Source organism: Hippoglossus stenolepis, chromosome 12, assembly GCF_022539355.2.
Source record: "Hippoglossus stenolepis isolate QCI-W04-F060 chromosome 12, HSTE1.2, whole genome shotgun sequence".
Classification (NCBI taxonomy): Eukaryota; Metazoa; Chordata; class Actinopteri; order Pleuronectiformes; family Pleuronectidae; genus Hippoglossus; species Hippoglossus stenolepis.
Window position 1 is genome coordinate 15,731,669 of NC_061494.1, and position 17,340 is coordinate 15,749,008.

The following is a 17,340-nucleotide window of genomic DNA, read 5'->3' on the forward strand; positions in this document are numbered from 1 at the left end:
CGCCGAGGATTCATTACATCTCTAGATACTCAGTTCATCATGTAATTTGTAACGAGACAATACACTACAATTCAAAGCTAATTCAATTTGATTCTGATGTTTTAACTGTTTTAATAATAAAATTAAATAAAATTAGTGAAAGTGACTGGTGACTGGATGGTTTCAAGAACCAGGTGTAGGTGGTCCCGGAAAAATGCTAATGCTAATAGCTAACTTTCCCTCTGTTTACTGCTCAACTCGATTACTTAATTGTCGCAGATTTCAGGCAGCATTGAACACATTTGTCCCAACCAACATGTGTTTTTCAGGGATGAACACTCCAATAGTGTTGTTCTGGCGGGACGATGGTGGTTGCCGGTTCGAATCCCAGTTTGGCCAGGGTGTCTCTATGTGGAGTTGTTCCATGTTGTACCTGTGTATGCGTGGGATGTACTCCGCCTTGGATAAGCAGTATAGATAATGGATGTGTTTCTATTATTAATAATAGCGAAAGATGAGACATTTACAGACAAAGTGGTTTAATTTGAATTGAAAAGTTCATTGGTCTTTAATTATTTCTGCTTCGAACTGGTGACCGGGGGTCCTGTGAAGTGTGGGTTTGAAACACAGATGTCCACTTAATCACATACACGTTGTTTTTCGTGATCTTCTTCATCCACATATTTGTAAGTCTAAATTACTGAAATTATCTGAATGAAGGAGAAGGCCTCCCCTGACAGTGATGTGATTTGATCCTCTGGAAGAAAAACACGTCTCACTCCGCTGGATTCGCGGGAGCTGCAGAAACTCTCACAGAACACTTTCACTTGTGGCTGAACAGTGGTGTTACAAACTATCTCTGACAGGTACTGACAAGCCAACAGCAGCTCAGTTTAATTAGTCAACGCTGACATGACAAACCACCAACAGGGTTTGTTATTTTAGCCGATGACGTTGTTCAGAACAGGCTAAAAAGGGAGAGCGGTGGCTGGATGCTTTTTCCACACTGATTAACTGCTGATGATAATTGTTGGACCTTAGTGAACTTGTCTATCTTTTTGAACTAACTCACCACTGAGATAATATTTCATTTGCACTACTTTTCGTCTGGCTTCACTGTCGATTGTAAACAACATTACAACAACAAAAAATGTGTTTTTAGGTCTAAACCACAAAACCGTCTGCCCAGTCCATTTAGACATAGATGATGTCAGGTTGTCTGGATCGCACTGAACTCAGCCACCAGTCTAGGAGCAATCAGATGTCGTTGTTTTTTTCAACTGTAAAATATTTATCAGCCTTTTTGCTGAATAAAAAAAAGACCCTGCTAGGGCTGCAAGTGTACGTGAAATGCTGCTGATGTGCTTTTACTGTGTGAACACTGTGAAGGGCTTGAAGCAGGTATCAACAGGGAATGCGGCGAGCTATCAGGACAGGGTCAGGTTGCACCGACCAAAGATACTAAAACTACGTTCACTCAGAGGGCCGAGGTGACCCAGATCAGATTGTTTTCAATGACAGTCTAAATCTTTTCATATCAGATTTGGGCCACTTTTATACGGGTTTCTAAATCAGATACAGATCAGATTTTTTTAATGTCTGAACAGCCCTATGACCCGTACTCAATGTGATTTTTACGTCTCTTATTCCTCATAATTATGCACAGGCGAAGGGGAGGGCAGCTCTTGTGGAGAGCCCTTGACATCTGGAAATTTCGGATGAAATCTGTTTCATGGAAGCCATTCACGTCACGATGCCTGCATCCATACACAACTCTGTACAGAAGTAGCAGCCATTGCTCCATAATTACAGCTCTCCTACTCATCATCTGCCCCCACATTCGCCTGATTCCACGGCACAATAATGCCTCTATGTTAATTACCTACGTCTTCTTCTTGTTTACTTCCGTACACAGCGTGCTGCGTGTGACGTCTCGTTCTTCTGCGCATGCGGGTCACATCAGGGCCATGACCAGTTCACATTGGAGTCTGATACTGGCCAAATTTAAAAGTGTAAACAGCTACATAAATATCTGAACCGAGCATTAAGGCCTCCAGTGTGAACATAGTCTTATTATTAGTATTTCAAGACTGCGGCATCAGCATTTTTCCAATTTCATGCATCATTTGTGGTTGTTTATTGCTGCAGTTAAATCTCTCACTCTTGTATTGTTTAACACATCTGTTAATCTGTTAAACTTTGCAGGATGCATGCGGCTCTCTGATCATTTCCATTGAAACTTTGGAAACTGCAGTGGTGCAAGATTCCAATGTGCACCACCGATCTCAATTAAAATGCTTCACCACTGCTCCTCCTGGATTTTCCTCCTTTTTGGAGTGAACCACCAGTTATTTCATAAATCCACTAATTTGGCCACTTAGGAGTCCAGCAATCCTCAGATTTAACCGGCTTTGGGAGTGTTGTCTCACAGGGCTGCCGCCGTGGCAAAGTTTAATCAGCCACTGATTAAAAGCTGTGGAATATGAACCATGTGTTGCTGCCCTCAACGATCATTTTACAGACATACCATGCGGTATTGTCTTCAGAGATCTAACGCAGTGTTCCCAAAGTCTTCAAACGCTGCTGCTGAGTGGTCAGTGTTGGTGTAGAGTTAAAAGAAATTTGTGGAAATCTTTAAGCTGCAGATTTATATAGACAAAAATGTATTAAAAAACAGCCGTCAAAGAGCTACAATGCTCCGTGGGGACAAACCTGTTGGCTTTTTATTTTTTATTATATTCATTTTTAGCAAATTTTTTGAACTAGTTATGTCAAAATCATCCAGTGCCTTTTCTTGTTGGTTTTTCTTTTTAGAAATTAAAAAACATTTTCAATCTGTGGGAACAAAAGTCTTTTGACATGCTCTATTAGGCAACCATTAATACTGTACCGTAAGAACAATACCGTGACGGTGAAGGTCTTTCTACAACAGTTCTGTTCATTAAATGGAGACTGCTCTGCCCTCACAGGTACAGTTCTGGTGGGAAACATGCAGATAAACGGTCGACCCCAAGACCCAGGCAGAACCATCTCGCTCTTGTTACTGGACAACTACGACTACTGGGTGATTCTTGACCCAACGCGACAGAGGCTCTACCTCAACAGCACCGGACGCGTGCTGGACAGAGATGTGAGTACACAACACTGATGGCGCTCTGCAAGGGAGAAAGTCACACTCGTGTCCCCGTGTTTCAAAGAATTGTACTGAATCAATATGTATTTTCCATCATTTTGTCCTCATGTATGAATTTCTCCGAAGCTCTTTCTCTCACCTGCCTCATGGTCAAGTGCTCTATCTACACACAGTATCTGACTTTATGGTAATCATGACTAAGTTAGTTCTATTCACTTCAGTTCTATCAGGCCACTCTAAAGTTACTGATTAGTCATCAATGTTGTAATTTCTGAGGCCATTCAAATAATGTCAATGGCATAAAACCTATTTAAATGTTTCATTTATCTTGTGGTTAGAGGTTCACTTTAGCAAATTTTCTGTTATTGAGTTTCAAAGAAATTTATAATTAAAGCGCAAATGCTATGAAGATTTTAAAAATGATTGTATAATTATCTGCATCACAGGGCAGTGTTTTCATTGAGCGGCAAAACACTTCTTTCCAAATTGCTCTTTGCAATAATAGCATATTCAGAATAATGTTGGTTACAGAATATTATGTTTTCAGTTGTGGTAATTTTTTACTCACTTTTGCGTCTTTCATTGAAGATTGTGAAAATTAATTTACATTAACACCTAAATATGCATTTACTCATTTGGCAGATGCTTTTATCCAAAGCCCTCAGGGCTAATACATTTGAATATGTGATGTGTTTCACTGTTTAGCTACAAAGACAAGATACAAGCAACAGCGTTTCTGGCAATTTATGTCAACACAGCATGATATCTTACCCCTAATGCTAAATATAGCAACTGAATAAATACCTACAGACACATTTGTTACCTTCTGTATGTAATATGTCAAGCTCAGTTCCCCAAGGTCTCCAGTCAACCTGCGGTGCATACAGATCAAGCTAAATGGTCCAGTATCAGGTGTGAGATGCGGGGGGAGGGGGGGGTTGGCTGGCACCAGGTGTTAAGTGTTCTGAGTGGTGTGGGAAAGAAGCTGTTTTTGAAGCATGCGGTTACATCAGACAGACTAAAGCCAGGGAGCTGGACATGAGGCTGCTAATGGGAATATCTCAGAAATATGGCCAATTAACGGGTGAAATGACAACAGCAGAGGAGGCGGGGGTGTAGTCAGGCAGCATTGGACTGTAGGGCAAGTACATCCTTGCTTCTAAATTCAGACGATGGCTGACAGGTAGTGGTGGCAACGAGACAAGCTACTGCAGTCCAGTAAATATAGAACAGAACACGGCACACAAGTAGAATACAATTGCAGCAGAATATGCAGACATCTAATTAGTAAGAAAATTTAACAGTATTTGTTGTTTTTTGGTCAGGATACTATTCACCAAGAAACAAGTTAATTTAAGTAAATTGGTTCTGATAGCACCACTGGAAGATGTCTCCCCCTCTTTCTTTTACCTGGAGCATCATTTGTATGTGTTGTTCATTTACTGAGGCTTAAAGTGTCAGGGGGATCTCAATTTATTTTATTATGACCCCAGTCACTTGTAGGACTACATGTTGGGGGAAAAAAGTCAATTCACAATTAATATACAGCTACTACAGTAAGAATTTAATATATATTTTGTAATATTTAATTACATGTCTTTCTGTTTGTCTCCCTCTCAGCCTCCCAACTCCATCACCACCATTGTGGTTCAGATCCAGTGCACCAATGAGCTGGTCGGTACCATCATTTTGCACGAGGTGCGGATAGTCGTGCGGGACAAGAACGACAACACTCCTCGCTTTCAGCAGCCGCGCTATTATGTGGCAGTAAATGAGGTGAGGTGGTTGGTTCTGCAGGATTTATAATTCAAATCAATGTGATCGAGAAATGGTTCCATTACAGGTGAAAATTGGTGCAGGCTGTGTATTTAGTATAAAGTTTAAAATCATTCATGTCAGTGTCCCCAGACGCACGTGCCTTTGATAGTCATAGCAATACAGTTTTTCTGTCCAGCATCCACATTGTCTAAATTTCCAAATGCCCCCGTCTGAGCACCTCAAACTGAGGTGTGGCCTGCTGCATTGTGGGTTGGTTGCTATCATTGAGACAGTATGTGATTGTCCAACAAAAACCCTCTGGAGTCGTTGGCGTTCTTTTCAAAGGTGAATATCAAGATGGTAGCATGCGCCTACTTGGGCGGGTGCACAGCATGCGTGCACGAACTGATGGTGTGCTCGCTCGCTTTCACTTTTCAGAGAGCAAATCATCCCTTATAATTGCAGTCCACAAAGGTGCAGGTGCATCTGGCTTTTAAATGGAATGAGAGATGGCACTCTGATGGGTTTATTGAGTGCTACATGGAAAGCACATTCATGAATAATAAAGACACAGTTCAGTCCTTTCCGACCTTTATTTTTTGATTTGGACACGCCCTTAATGAATGCAGATGAGGCACTTCTATCATTAAAATGGAACTCATTGTTGCTTTTGCATAAATTGTCTGATGAAAGTCCTCAGGAGTCAGGTTTTGTCATTAACTCAGCCTTTAATTTACTATCTGACTGCCTGCAGCTGTTTATTATGAGTTAATTCTATTCTATGTGGTTGTTAAAGTTTTGTTTGTTCATTTTTAGTGGACCAAATACCAATTTCCGGCAAGATTTACAGTCAAAATATTTGCTCTCTTTCCTCCAGGTTTGTCCATTTGACACAGACAGTATGTATTCATGTCAGCCAGTAGGTCCCTCCTAAACAAACCTGCATCACCAGCAACGATTCAAGATCATGCATCACAAACGCTGACTTTATAGTCGTGTGTTTTCAGATTAGAAGGTAATTCCCCCCGCTGAGTTCGAGGCAACCGCGTCTTTCGTCTGCGTTGTTCACAGCTTGTGCAACCTGCGTGTTCAGAAACCCCTGTCACAGCGTGTTATCGTAGCCATATGCAGCTGCCCCAACAGTACAGTGAGTCATTCTCCATCGCTGTCAACTTCTCCTGTGAACGAGCGCGACTGCCCACTGCCTGGTCCTGTGGACTTTGCCGGGGGCTCTGGGGAACAGCAGTGGTTCTCATACTTGCTTTTTGTTATTTTGTCAGCAGTGTGCAAAACGCCTTCAGTCTGCTGCTGACTGCAACGTTTTACCAGTTTGATTTTATGTTTCTTTCTTTTTTTTTTTATGCTAATGGTGCGGAGTATGTGCATGGGCTCTCTCTGCTGTAAGTAGATGTTGTAATCACTGGGGACTGTTTGAGCCGTTGACTTTTTTCCTCATATTTCCCTCCAGCTCACACCAGTTGGAACGACCATTTTCACTGGCTTTGCAGGAAACAACGGCGCCACGGACATTGACGACGGGCCCAATGGACACATAGAATACAGCATCCTTTACAACCCCAATGACCCGGTATATGGACAAGTCACGCCATGATAAACACCCTCTACACCATTGTAAATTTCTTCAACAATCATGGCTTTTTGCTCACATGCACCTTCCTTTCTGTCTTATCACATGGACCCTCTCTCTCTTTCAGGCCTCTAACGGCACAGTGAGTGTCGCTAACACCCTGTCAGGACACATTACTCTGGCAGAGAGGCTAAACTATGAGGAGAGAACCCGCTACCTGGTTTTGGTCCAAGCCAATGTAAGTGAACCTTTTCCTTTTTTCTTTTTCTTTGAAGTTATCTACCTCGGCATTGACCTTGAAGTAAAAAGACTGATATCTGGAGATGTGCTTTGTTTTAAAGCATTTGCTTTCACACATATTCTTTCCACCAACTCAATCAATTAAATGAGTAGGTGATAACAGCCTCCTGAGTGGGTTTAGTCGGCCCATAGGAGCCCATATGCACGTTGATAATCCGCTTTTAATGGCCTGATAACAGTCAAACTGGTGGTATGCAGCAGAGCCTGATCATTTATCATTTAGCCAATAAGAATTTGCCAAAATGAGCCTTTCACAGGCATAATGGTATCAGCGTTTATTTACCCTTTTACTTTACAGAATAAACAATGCAGAAACAATTTTCATTTCTGTTTTCATTTTACACAAATTATCTTTATTTTCTGAATTCAAGTTCTATACGTCTGGTTGTATTTGTAGTTATTTGTAATAGAGGTTATGGTTAAACTGTGAAAATCAAGCCCTACACGGAGTAACATTATTTTCTCTGCATTTAGGGTTTTCTGTTATTTTAGGTAACAGGTTAGGTTTTTTCTCACAAAGTCAGTAGTTGCTTTAATGAGTTTAACTTCTTACACCACATAATGTCTACATCCAGATTTCTATGTTCAGGCAAGGTCTGATGTACATCCTCTTCTACAAGTGAGAGGTTTTTCTTTTTTACATGTTAACAAAAACTAATTAGAGGTCACTCATCTCACAAACACGTTGTTTAACTTTATTTAAGCGATATTTAGACTGAGGCGATATAATCCTCTGAGGTTTCATTGCAACTTCGTGTTTTATCAAAATGAACTGAAGCTGTCATTGAGACGTTACAAGTGTTTGCAGTCTGAGAAGCTTTTTATATCTAAGTTGATTCAATGATGGATATAACTTGAGGACACTGGAGGACATTTTTCCTTCACACTCTCGTGGGACAACATGACAGAGAAAATATTGTAAGACAAGTAATCCTAATGATAACATTAAAGCACTATGAATTATAGTGAAGACATTTAAACTAAGATACAAGGGTGGAATCTCATGTTTCTAAACCTTATTGTGTGAAAGCTTGATTAACAAAACAGTTATTATATTGTAAATATGTCCCATGATTCTCTTACCTGAACAGTCAGTGGTCAAATGTTAAACCTTATGATGTAAAACGGGAGAGTTAAAGCACTGCAGCACAGATAATCATTGAGCAGTCAACTCATCTCCCATTCTCTCCATTTTCTGCTCGAGGGAGCAGGAGACTCGGCTCTTTAGCCTGGTGAGGGGTCCTCCAGGGAGATTTCATTTTCTCTTGGAAGAGGACATCTGAGTGGGGAGAAAGAAGCAAGACATGATATTTACTAGGACGGCTGCGCTGCTTGTGTCAAGAGTTCAATTACACTGACAACACAAATCTTTGAAGTGCTGTGCTGCTCACTTCTCCGGCTACCAAACTGGGGAAGCAACAGTTCCACAACAGGATGTTTTTTAGGATATATGCTGTAAGGGCGTGTATATTTCTAATTACTTCCGTAAAAGAAGGAAAGATTGGGTGGATGTTGAGGACTAGACCTGTTCTATCCGGTTTTAAGTGGTTTGTTGTTGGATATGTTTGCATCATTGCATCTTTTCCATTCCAATACATGAACAAGTGCTACTCAATTAGCTCTCAGCCAAGGACATGGTTTTACAGATATTATTGTTGTGGTAATTAAAACTTTTTGTTTTGGACTTTTTAATTGGAAATTCTGTAATCTTTTTTCACGTTTTGTGTGTTGATGTTTTTATCTTCATGATATAATCAAGGTTTTACTTATTGCATGATAAATAAATATGTATTTAGCAGTGACTATGACCTCTTGTGATACCACTTTTTTCAACACGTTAGCTGACCTCCTATAAATGTACTGATTTAAACTTCGGAAAAAAGCATGTATAATATTCTACGAATTAAAGTCCTCCAGTAATCTCCTCTGCAGCCAATTAAATGACGAACAGAAATAAATCCGATGGTTGACTGAAATCTTTGATACAAACCACAGATGTAATATATGCTGAGGAACAGCTTTTATAGTTTTACATGTTATATTGATTTTAGCTTGAGTGGTGTGTAACGCAGAGCGACAAATCATTCGGGTGTGTGACGTATGGGCGGCACTGTGGTTCAGCGGTTAGCACGGTTGCCTCATTAAAGGCTCTGGGTTTGAACTTGCCAGCTGGCCGAGACCTCTGTCTGCAGGTTAACTGGCGTCTCTGACTTGCCTGTAGGTGTGAGTGTGAATAGTTGTTATATGTCCACCCTGTGGCAACACGTCCAACCCACCTCTCGCTCAATGTCAGCTGTGATTGGCTCCAGCCTCCCTGCAGCCTTCAAAGGATAAGTGATATAGTGCCTGAATGATTGAAGGTTGAAATTGAAAGCATATGTTTGTCTTCCAGGACCGCGCCCCTTACCCTCCCAACAGGCGGACAGCGACCACGACGCTGACCGTAGACGTCCTGGACGGAGACGACCTGGGCCCCATGTTCCTCCCTTGCGTTCTGGTGAACAATACCCGCGACTGCAACCCCATCACCTACCACGTTGCTATCCCAGAATTCACTGAACCGGTAGGTAGACGTGCAAGTGCGGACACAAGGTCATTCTAACAGAATTCCTTCTGTAGTACATAATAGTATGTGCATGTCATTGTTGAGGGTGCATGTGCATTGTTTATATACTTTTCAGATTTGTGATTCATTTGTGCTACATTTCTGTTAGAAAACTAAACAATGTCACACCTTTTAAATCACCTAATTGTCTGCCCACACCTTGTTTTTGCCTCCACACCTGGATGCAGAGTAAACTTTGCCGTTTCGTCGCAGCTTGGCAGTTGCAGCTGCATTTTCTGGTCCATTTGACTGGAAATTAGAGCTGGAGGCTGAGTTGACCTGGGATATCGACGGAACGGAGAGAAAGAGAGAAAAAGAGGCAGATTACATTGATTTATTCATAGTTTGTCTTTCTTCAGAAAAGAATAGCAGATACCCTGTGTGTCTCTGTGCATTAAAGGATTGGGATTAGGATACATTGAAGTGAACTGTGCTGAATTATTGATTTTGGCTTGCCTAGAGTCAAGTGTATTTAGCAGCTGATCCAGACTGCACCTTCATGGCTTCTCATTCACGGTATTAAAAGATACAATGTTGTTGTTCTTCCTTTTGGAAACAGCAATCTCAACACAAGCACCACTCTGTTGCTTGTTTTTCGGTGCTTTCTGCACTATAGCCGCAGTCCTCGACAGCTGTCTCGGCCATACGAGACTATTGGATTAAACTGCGTTGAATTGGATTGGGCCGGAGTCGTCTGGATTGAATTTGATTGGATTTAGTGACTGGGATGGATTGGTGTCAGCAAAGTGTCCTCTGAGCGGTAACGGCTCTGAATCTCTGCATAACCGTGCGGAGTTTACACGTTTTCTCCGTCATCACACGGGTCTCATCTGAGGTGGTTAACGTAAAAGACTTATTGTATTGTCATGTAAACGAATCCGTTATTCTAATGAGTGAAATTGCTCTACAAATGCAGTCAAAATTAACTTTTTTTCAGTGTAGTTATTTATTTTAGGCAGCCAAACCAACTTATAGTTTGATTACTGCCGCCAACTCAAGCGTGATCAAATTATGGGGAACACACGGCTGAGAATAGCGCTTCAAGAGTATTATTGGGAAAAGACTGCATCAAGTGTACTGGGGTGTTTCGAACATGGAAGCAGAACTGAATTGAACGTAATTGCACACAAAGAGACGGAATAAGAAGCCAGCTGCAGAGACACAATGGAAGCTGTATGGATTGAATGAGAAAGTCAAATGTTACCAGAGAAAGACCAAAACTGTACATTGACTGTGCAGGAACATGCGTGTAGGTGTTTGTCTGTGGGGGAGTCGCGGCTGATTGTCCAGATTTTCTGCTCACAGTTTGCCGGTGTGATTCATAATTTATGATAAAAGGTTTGCAGACTCATAAGTATGCAGGGCCGGGGAGCTCCAGCTACACAAATCAAAGCTGGTTCATCAGTGTGAGAAAATATTGGGCTTTCTCCCTCTTCTTTTTCCTTCGTGTTACAGTGATATTACCTTCAGTGTATCTATATTACTCCAGAACGTCTCTTTATTACATTATGTTGTATTTCTGAAATAGCTCCAGTGTTTAAATCTGAGTCAGCCTGTCGTTACTTTTACCTCCTATTCTTTTCCTTTCAAACATATATATATTACATTAGCTTTGTAATTTCCAATCAGCTTTTGCTGGCCTGTAATTTGTTTCCATTCTGCTGTGCAACCATTCTTCTAACATATCTGTCCACGGGGAGATTTGCCTTCTCATAATTGATGAGTGTATTGTAATTAATCACAATGGCAAGACAGGCATTATTAAGTTGATCTGTATTTATTTTTTACCCTGTGGGGATATAATGTGGGCTCTGGAGTCCCCTGGATAATGACTGCTGGAGGAGGGTATTATAGCTAATCATCATTGTGCAGAGCCAGGGGGATTTGATTTAGCGCACCTCCAGACATTGTAAAAGCGAGAGGGCTGGTTGGGGAGGGCTGTAAGGATTACTCCAGAGCGGAGGGATATAAATATACCCCCTCAGGGAGGGATTCTTCCTGCCAGAGAGCTGTTAGCCATGTGTCTGTCTTAACCAAGGAAGTTTAGCACAGGCCTCTTACTCACACATACTGTATTAGCCATATGGAGGCATTTTGCATGCAGAGAGGTGTTCTTAAATGTGATGTGCTAGACATATTAGCCATATGTCAATGCAAAAGTGTAGAGGCAGAGCCGGGTAATTAGTGCTGATGATGTCGGTGTATGCATGACCAGGAGAAGTAGCCTACAGCAACACAAACACATAATCCCTGATGTGCAGCTCCATTAGCCGTGTTTAGAAGCATGTTGATGAGAAATCGATCCAGCGCTGGCATATTAATACCCTTATAATTGGCCAGTGAGCGGTGGATTATAACTGCGAAGGCACTGGTCTACAACAGGAACTATGTATTTATTGTTTTACAAGTCCCTCAAGTCCCAATATTCAGCCTTTTTTTAAATATAGCTCAATGACTCTGGGAAATGTCCATTCAGACTTTTACCGGAAGTTGCCTTTGACATATGGACATAACAGGAGATTCTGCGATCAGACACTTTCACAACAGCTGAAAAGGAGATTGAACTTGTGGTAATAATTCCACTGCAGGGACCACGTGATCACGGCCTGTATCACTAAAAACTCTAGAAATCCGTTGTTTTTTCCAAGTGGTTCCACTTTTAAAATTTCTACCAGTTTTGGTGACCACAGGCACAAGAGCTTTCCCAGAATGGGACGGCACAATGTGGAGGCAGGGGGACGTTATTAGGAGAAATACAGTATCAGCAGGTGAAGCTGTGGTCGTGACTTTGAGAACTCAATCACAGAAGCTCCTCTCATCCCTTTAAAAGCAGAAAATTGTTTAATGGGTCAAGAGGAGAGGCCGGGGGAACTTCTCTAGAGAATTGTGTTTTTATTTGGAGGAGCAGAGTTGCAGTAAATGTGCAACTCAAATAAAAAATAAAAAGCACACAAAGTATTTTCCCGGGGCAGATCATATCCTTTTTTAAAAGGATAAATTAGAAATAGTTAATTTAGTGGATAATCTGGATAAATCTCTGCTACAGTCAACAAGTAAAAAACATTTGCATCTGCTTGTTGATCGAATCCCCCTTCACCTGTTGCAGAGCAAACTCAACCCACTGAATGTGACCCCATCGATCCGAGCTGTGGACATGGACAGAAACATACAGCCTCCATCAGACAGACCTGGCATTCATTACTTCATCCTGGTTGGTAGGTTCATCACGTATCTCTCCACTGATTTTACACATTCAATGTTCCCTGATTCAGTTTGTATGCAGTGATTGGACTTTTGAGTTCTTGATTGTATCCTAAAATTCACTGAAATCCACTTGTGTGACTGTTGTTGTTCCTAATTGCAGGTCATCCAAACACATATCCAGAGTACTTCTCCCTGAACAGAACCACTGCAGAGCTGCATGTTCTTCAGCCAATCAGCAGGGACGTCTATCAACGCTTCACACTCATCATCAAGGTAAACAGTGAATCTCAGTTTGACTTACTAAACAGAATCAGTACCACGGAACTTGGTGGAAGGATGCCTTCAAGTTTTGGTGCGGATCCAGGAATCTTTTATCACTTTCTTCAACATTGCGAGATAGACAGTTTTTTTACATTTTCAGAGATCTTAGGGAATAATTCATTGATCATGATGAAAAATCAGGCATGATTAGGGAACTGAGTGAGTGTATCTTTAAGTGGGTGAAATTTGGGATTGTTCGGCCTCGGCGGAGATATGGGCTGTACTGAGTGTCATTCTAGTTATGTGTCATAGATTTACTGTGTGACTTTATTGAACCAAAACCAACACAGATGAGCTATTGTAAAGAATTACAACGGACTAAAATGGCAATAATCTGTTAGTGTTAAACGCACAGATGAGCAGAGTCCTGCGAGGCTGGTGGAAAAAAACAAATCTGAGATAGAGACTGATTGTCAGAGTTCAGCCCAATGTAGAATATATTGATCGTTCTTCTGCCTCCACATTTGCAAACACAGACTCTCCCTCTTTAAATTTTTAATACACTTGTGCCACATTCAAGTTTAACTCATATCTGGAAAAACGTAAGCATGCGCTCCACCCAGATAACCTTGTTCCTGAAGACCATTAACCTTATCTGTGGCTGGTCTGGAGATGGGGGGTGAAAAGATATTGTGATTGATGGACTTAGCAGCAGGACGGGCTGCTGCTCTCTCGTGAATCCTAATTTAGAGCCAGGCTTTGCCTCCGCGCTGCTGCTGGTGGAGAGCAGCAGTGCAGACGAACTTTCCATCCACCCGTCACTAAATTGGAGACACCTCTGAGCACTGTGTAACCTGCTGTTTACCAGGATGGCCGGGGAGCAGAGAGACAAGAGGGAAGAGCTGATCTCCAAAAGAGGAAGGGGGGGGGGTTGAGCATACGAGAGGCATTTTGCATGTCTCAGAGAGGATTGTGAAAAGCTAGAGGACAGTTCAAAGGTGGAGGGGGGGGCAGGAAAAGACCAAGATAGATATAGCGATGTGTATGGAGGACGGCAGGGAGCCTTATCTACCTCAGTTATAAAGAGGTGGAGAACCATTTGCTCCAGGACTCAGAGGAGGAGGAAAGTGAGAATTAGACTTTGGTATCTGGAGCTCTCTGATGCAGCACAGTATGCGGTCTACATAGCTAATGCTTTAGGAGATATAAAGCTAATGGTGGAACGAGCTGCTGCATTTCCAACATATTTATATTTAAGAAAACACATTTGTTACCTTTCAAAAGTCATCACTGATCCTGATGGTTTCCAGCAAGATGTCGAGGATGAAATGAAGACAAGTGACAAAGGCAGGCAGAGATGGAGAGAAATGATCTGGTTAACTGGAGAAAAAAAGAAAGCATAGAGATGCAGAATGACACTTTAAGGATGATGGAGCCACCGCAGGAGAATCAAGACTGAGCGATAAACAGTGACTTTTGGTAGCAGTGAATTTTCCTGCAGGCTTGTGTGTCGTAGCAACGGAGCACAGGTCATTTAGCGCTGCCTCCCAGAAATAGGGGCATCGCTAAAGAGCTAAATCACCGGGGAACTTTGTAATCCTACACCTGCTCCTTTCTCGCGCACACACAAATGTTTGTGTGAATGTCAAGAAAAAGCAAGAACATCCAAGCACACACACACACACACACACACACACACACACACACACACACACACACACACACACACACACACACACACACACACACACACACACACACACACACAGACACTTACACTTTCACTTTGTCTGTCAATGACAGCACTTTTCCCCCTGGTGTTAGACTGAACAGATTGCATCTGTGGGTCAGCGCAGTGTGGTTGTTCTTTACTATTGCACAGATAACAGGAAAAAGGTAGATGATGTTTGGGACAGATAGTCGGGTGTAACATTGTGAGGGCATTGGCAATAAGGTGAAGTGGGTGTGAACCTCAGCTGGAGTGAAGCACAGCTGGATGCTGCCACAGTGTGTAGCAGGGCTCTGCAGTCGTGTTGTGCACACAAGACAATAAACGAGACGTCACGTTTCTTGTCGCCTGCACTTACATATTTAACGGTAGAACCATATTCTTCTATTACAATCGGCATTCTGCAACACAAGCCCAGCGAAGTCGAGCTAATGTGCGGAATTTGTTCCAGGTCATGGCCAAAACTGATGTGGCCTCGCTCCCCCTCTCCATCTGTATTTTCAAAGCCACAATGTCTCTGAAGCCTCCCTGTGTGGGAGGCAGTAGTGACATATGTGCATAGGAGGGGAAATATCGCAGTGACAGTCTGACCAGGCCGCAGCCATCTGGCTTGGTCTCGCTGTGCAGTGGTAGAAAGACTCAACTTGGGTTCAAGTGCAGCCTCTTAATATTGAACCACTGAGACAACAACAAATATTTCGATTCGAGGTTGTGCACCGCGTTTCCCAAGCAGCCCTGTCACCCACCGACTGTGCTGGAATATTTAAATTCTGGTGACTGTGCAGTGCAGTTGAGTTGATGTTTAAACTGTATGTCACACAAACAGAAGGAGATTTTTGGAGGCAGGTGAGTCAATATTTCTTGCGTGCAATTTATTCGGAGAGCTCTGGGGATTTATGTTTAATCTGTGTTGTAACATTTACTATGTCTGTCTCCACTTCATGTCCTAGGTTGTTGTGATATTTTATAGATTAACAAAGTCTGTTGAGTTCATGTAGTAGGAATGGCTGATTTTCTTCGGAGAATATTGCAGGTTTTCTCAAGGCTTACTCGATTCAGCCACTTTCACTCACTATTTATCCTCCATGGTTGTCTTTAGCAGACGTGCGAGTTGACACTTAAATAAGTTTTGTTCCATGGCTTGGTGCCGCATGTCTGTTTTTCGGGGAAGGATATTTTCATGCCGAAGAGGTGTCAGGTGGGACTCCATCATATATAACAGTGCCGTGGTTTATTCTGGAGCTTTTAGGGTGAAATAGAGACACTGTACAGCAGCACAGTGAAATCAGATGAGTTTGCACAAAAAGCAGTGGAAAACTGAAAGCTAAGACTAGTTAAGTGATGACTTTTGGCTTTGACTTAGCTCGTTATATCTCCATTGAACCTCCTTCAATCACCAACTGTTCCACAGAGTAGCGAGAGCCGCTAATTACGGCCCACACCCTAGAAATGAAGGTATTCGCTTTAAGTTTCCAGGTAATTACTGAAGCCTAATCCTAAATTTATTCCAACAGCCACTGACCTTCATGTTAGTGGAAGACCCACTCTACCTACTGATCCCCCAGTGGACCCCTGATTGAATTTAGTCAATAGCTTTTTTTTTGGTGATTGAAATAACATTCAGAGATGTTTCACCTTTTATGTCCCTGTAATTTCAGAACTTTCTTTCGATCACTCACTGCCAGCCAAGCTTACAAGGATAATTTGGGGTTCAGTATTTTACCCAAGGACAATTCAGCACAGAGAACATAGAAATTGGGGATCAAACCACCAGCTGTCTCTACCTCCTTAGTCAAAGTCGCCCTTTTGCCACCATAACCCTGAGTGTACTAGATCATTCTACTAATTATTAGTACTGCTTAGTACTATACAGTCAATATAGAGAGAGACTGACTCTGACTTTTTCTCCTGTGCCCTTTTTTCCAGGCTGAACAGGACAACGGTCACCCCCTCCCAGCCTACGCTGACCTCATTATCGAAATCCTGGACGAGAACAACCAGGCGCCATACTTCCAGTTTGCCACCTATCAGGGCTACGTGAGTGAGTCCTCCCCTGTGGGCACGACGATCTCAGCCAGTGCCAACCTCACCGCCCCGCTGGGAGTCATCGCTCTGGATAATGACATTGAGGAGGTAGAGAGAGAAAGAGAGAGAGAGAGACTTTATCACCCTGTGCTCACTGTTGCCTACACTTTACACATGTCCGCCCATGCATGTGTGCATAAAAACACGAAAGCTTATAGTGCATTGATTATATATTGATCAAAGACCCACATTTATTTGCGTGTTTGTTGTGTACTCACAGAGAGTAACACATTAATGAGTCTTTTCCTGCTGTATTTTTTTTTCCCTTGTTGTAGCTGGATCCTGGTGAAACGCCTGTAGGTAAAGGGGTTGTTTTCGGTTGCAGTGACACACACACACACACACACACACACACACACACACACACACACACACACTGTACTATAGGGATGTCAAGATCAAGTTTTTTGCTCTTAATCTCACATTTGAGGGGGGTTTTTTCCCCGTTTTTTAATTATATATATCTGCTGATACCATGTTTAATCCAATATTTATATTTCCCTGCATAATACAGCGGCACTGTGCACACTTACTAGCTTAAACTAGGCCTACGTCTATAAAAGATATAATTTCGGAATTTTATGGCCTAATAGCTCTGCATTAACGCTGCATCGTTAACTGGTTTCTTAGAATACTTGTTCAGTGTTTTTGGAGAGAGAAGAGTCAGAGTGTGGAGTTGCTGCAGGAGGGTTTGAACA

The 17,340-nt window shown here is 42.1% G+C and overlaps 1 protein-coding gene across 10 annotated transcripts in view; it reads left to right on the forward strand.

Moving 5' to 3' along the window:
- The window catches only part of LOC118119358 (protocadherin-15), a 195,311-nt gene that overhangs the window by 89,156 nt on the left and 88,815 nt on the right, over positions 1-17,340 (forward strand). For 9 of the 10 annotated variants that reach the window (XR_007034766.1, XM_047342438.1, XM_047342437.1 and 6 more), the window contains 8 exons: positions 2,949-3,109; positions 4,733-4,888; positions 6,339-6,458; positions 6,586-6,696; positions 9,151-9,321; positions 12,470-12,578; positions 12,728-12,840; positions 16,484-16,690. Coding sequence is in view for 9 of the 10 variants with exons in the window: in XM_047342438.1 (XP_047198394.1) it covers positions 2,949-3,109; positions 4,733-4,888; positions 6,339-6,458; positions 6,586-6,696; positions 9,151-9,321; positions 12,470-12,578; positions 12,728-12,840; positions 16,484-16,690 (1,148 nt within the window). In the remaining variant the exon portion in view is untranslated. Of the gene's footprint in view, positions 1-2,948; positions 3,110-4,732; positions 4,889-6,338; positions 6,503-6,585; positions 6,697-9,150; positions 9,322-12,469; positions 12,579-12,727; positions 12,841-16,483; positions 16,691-17,340 lie in introns of those variants that run through there. The other variant, XM_047342433.1, reaches the window with a different exon arrangement.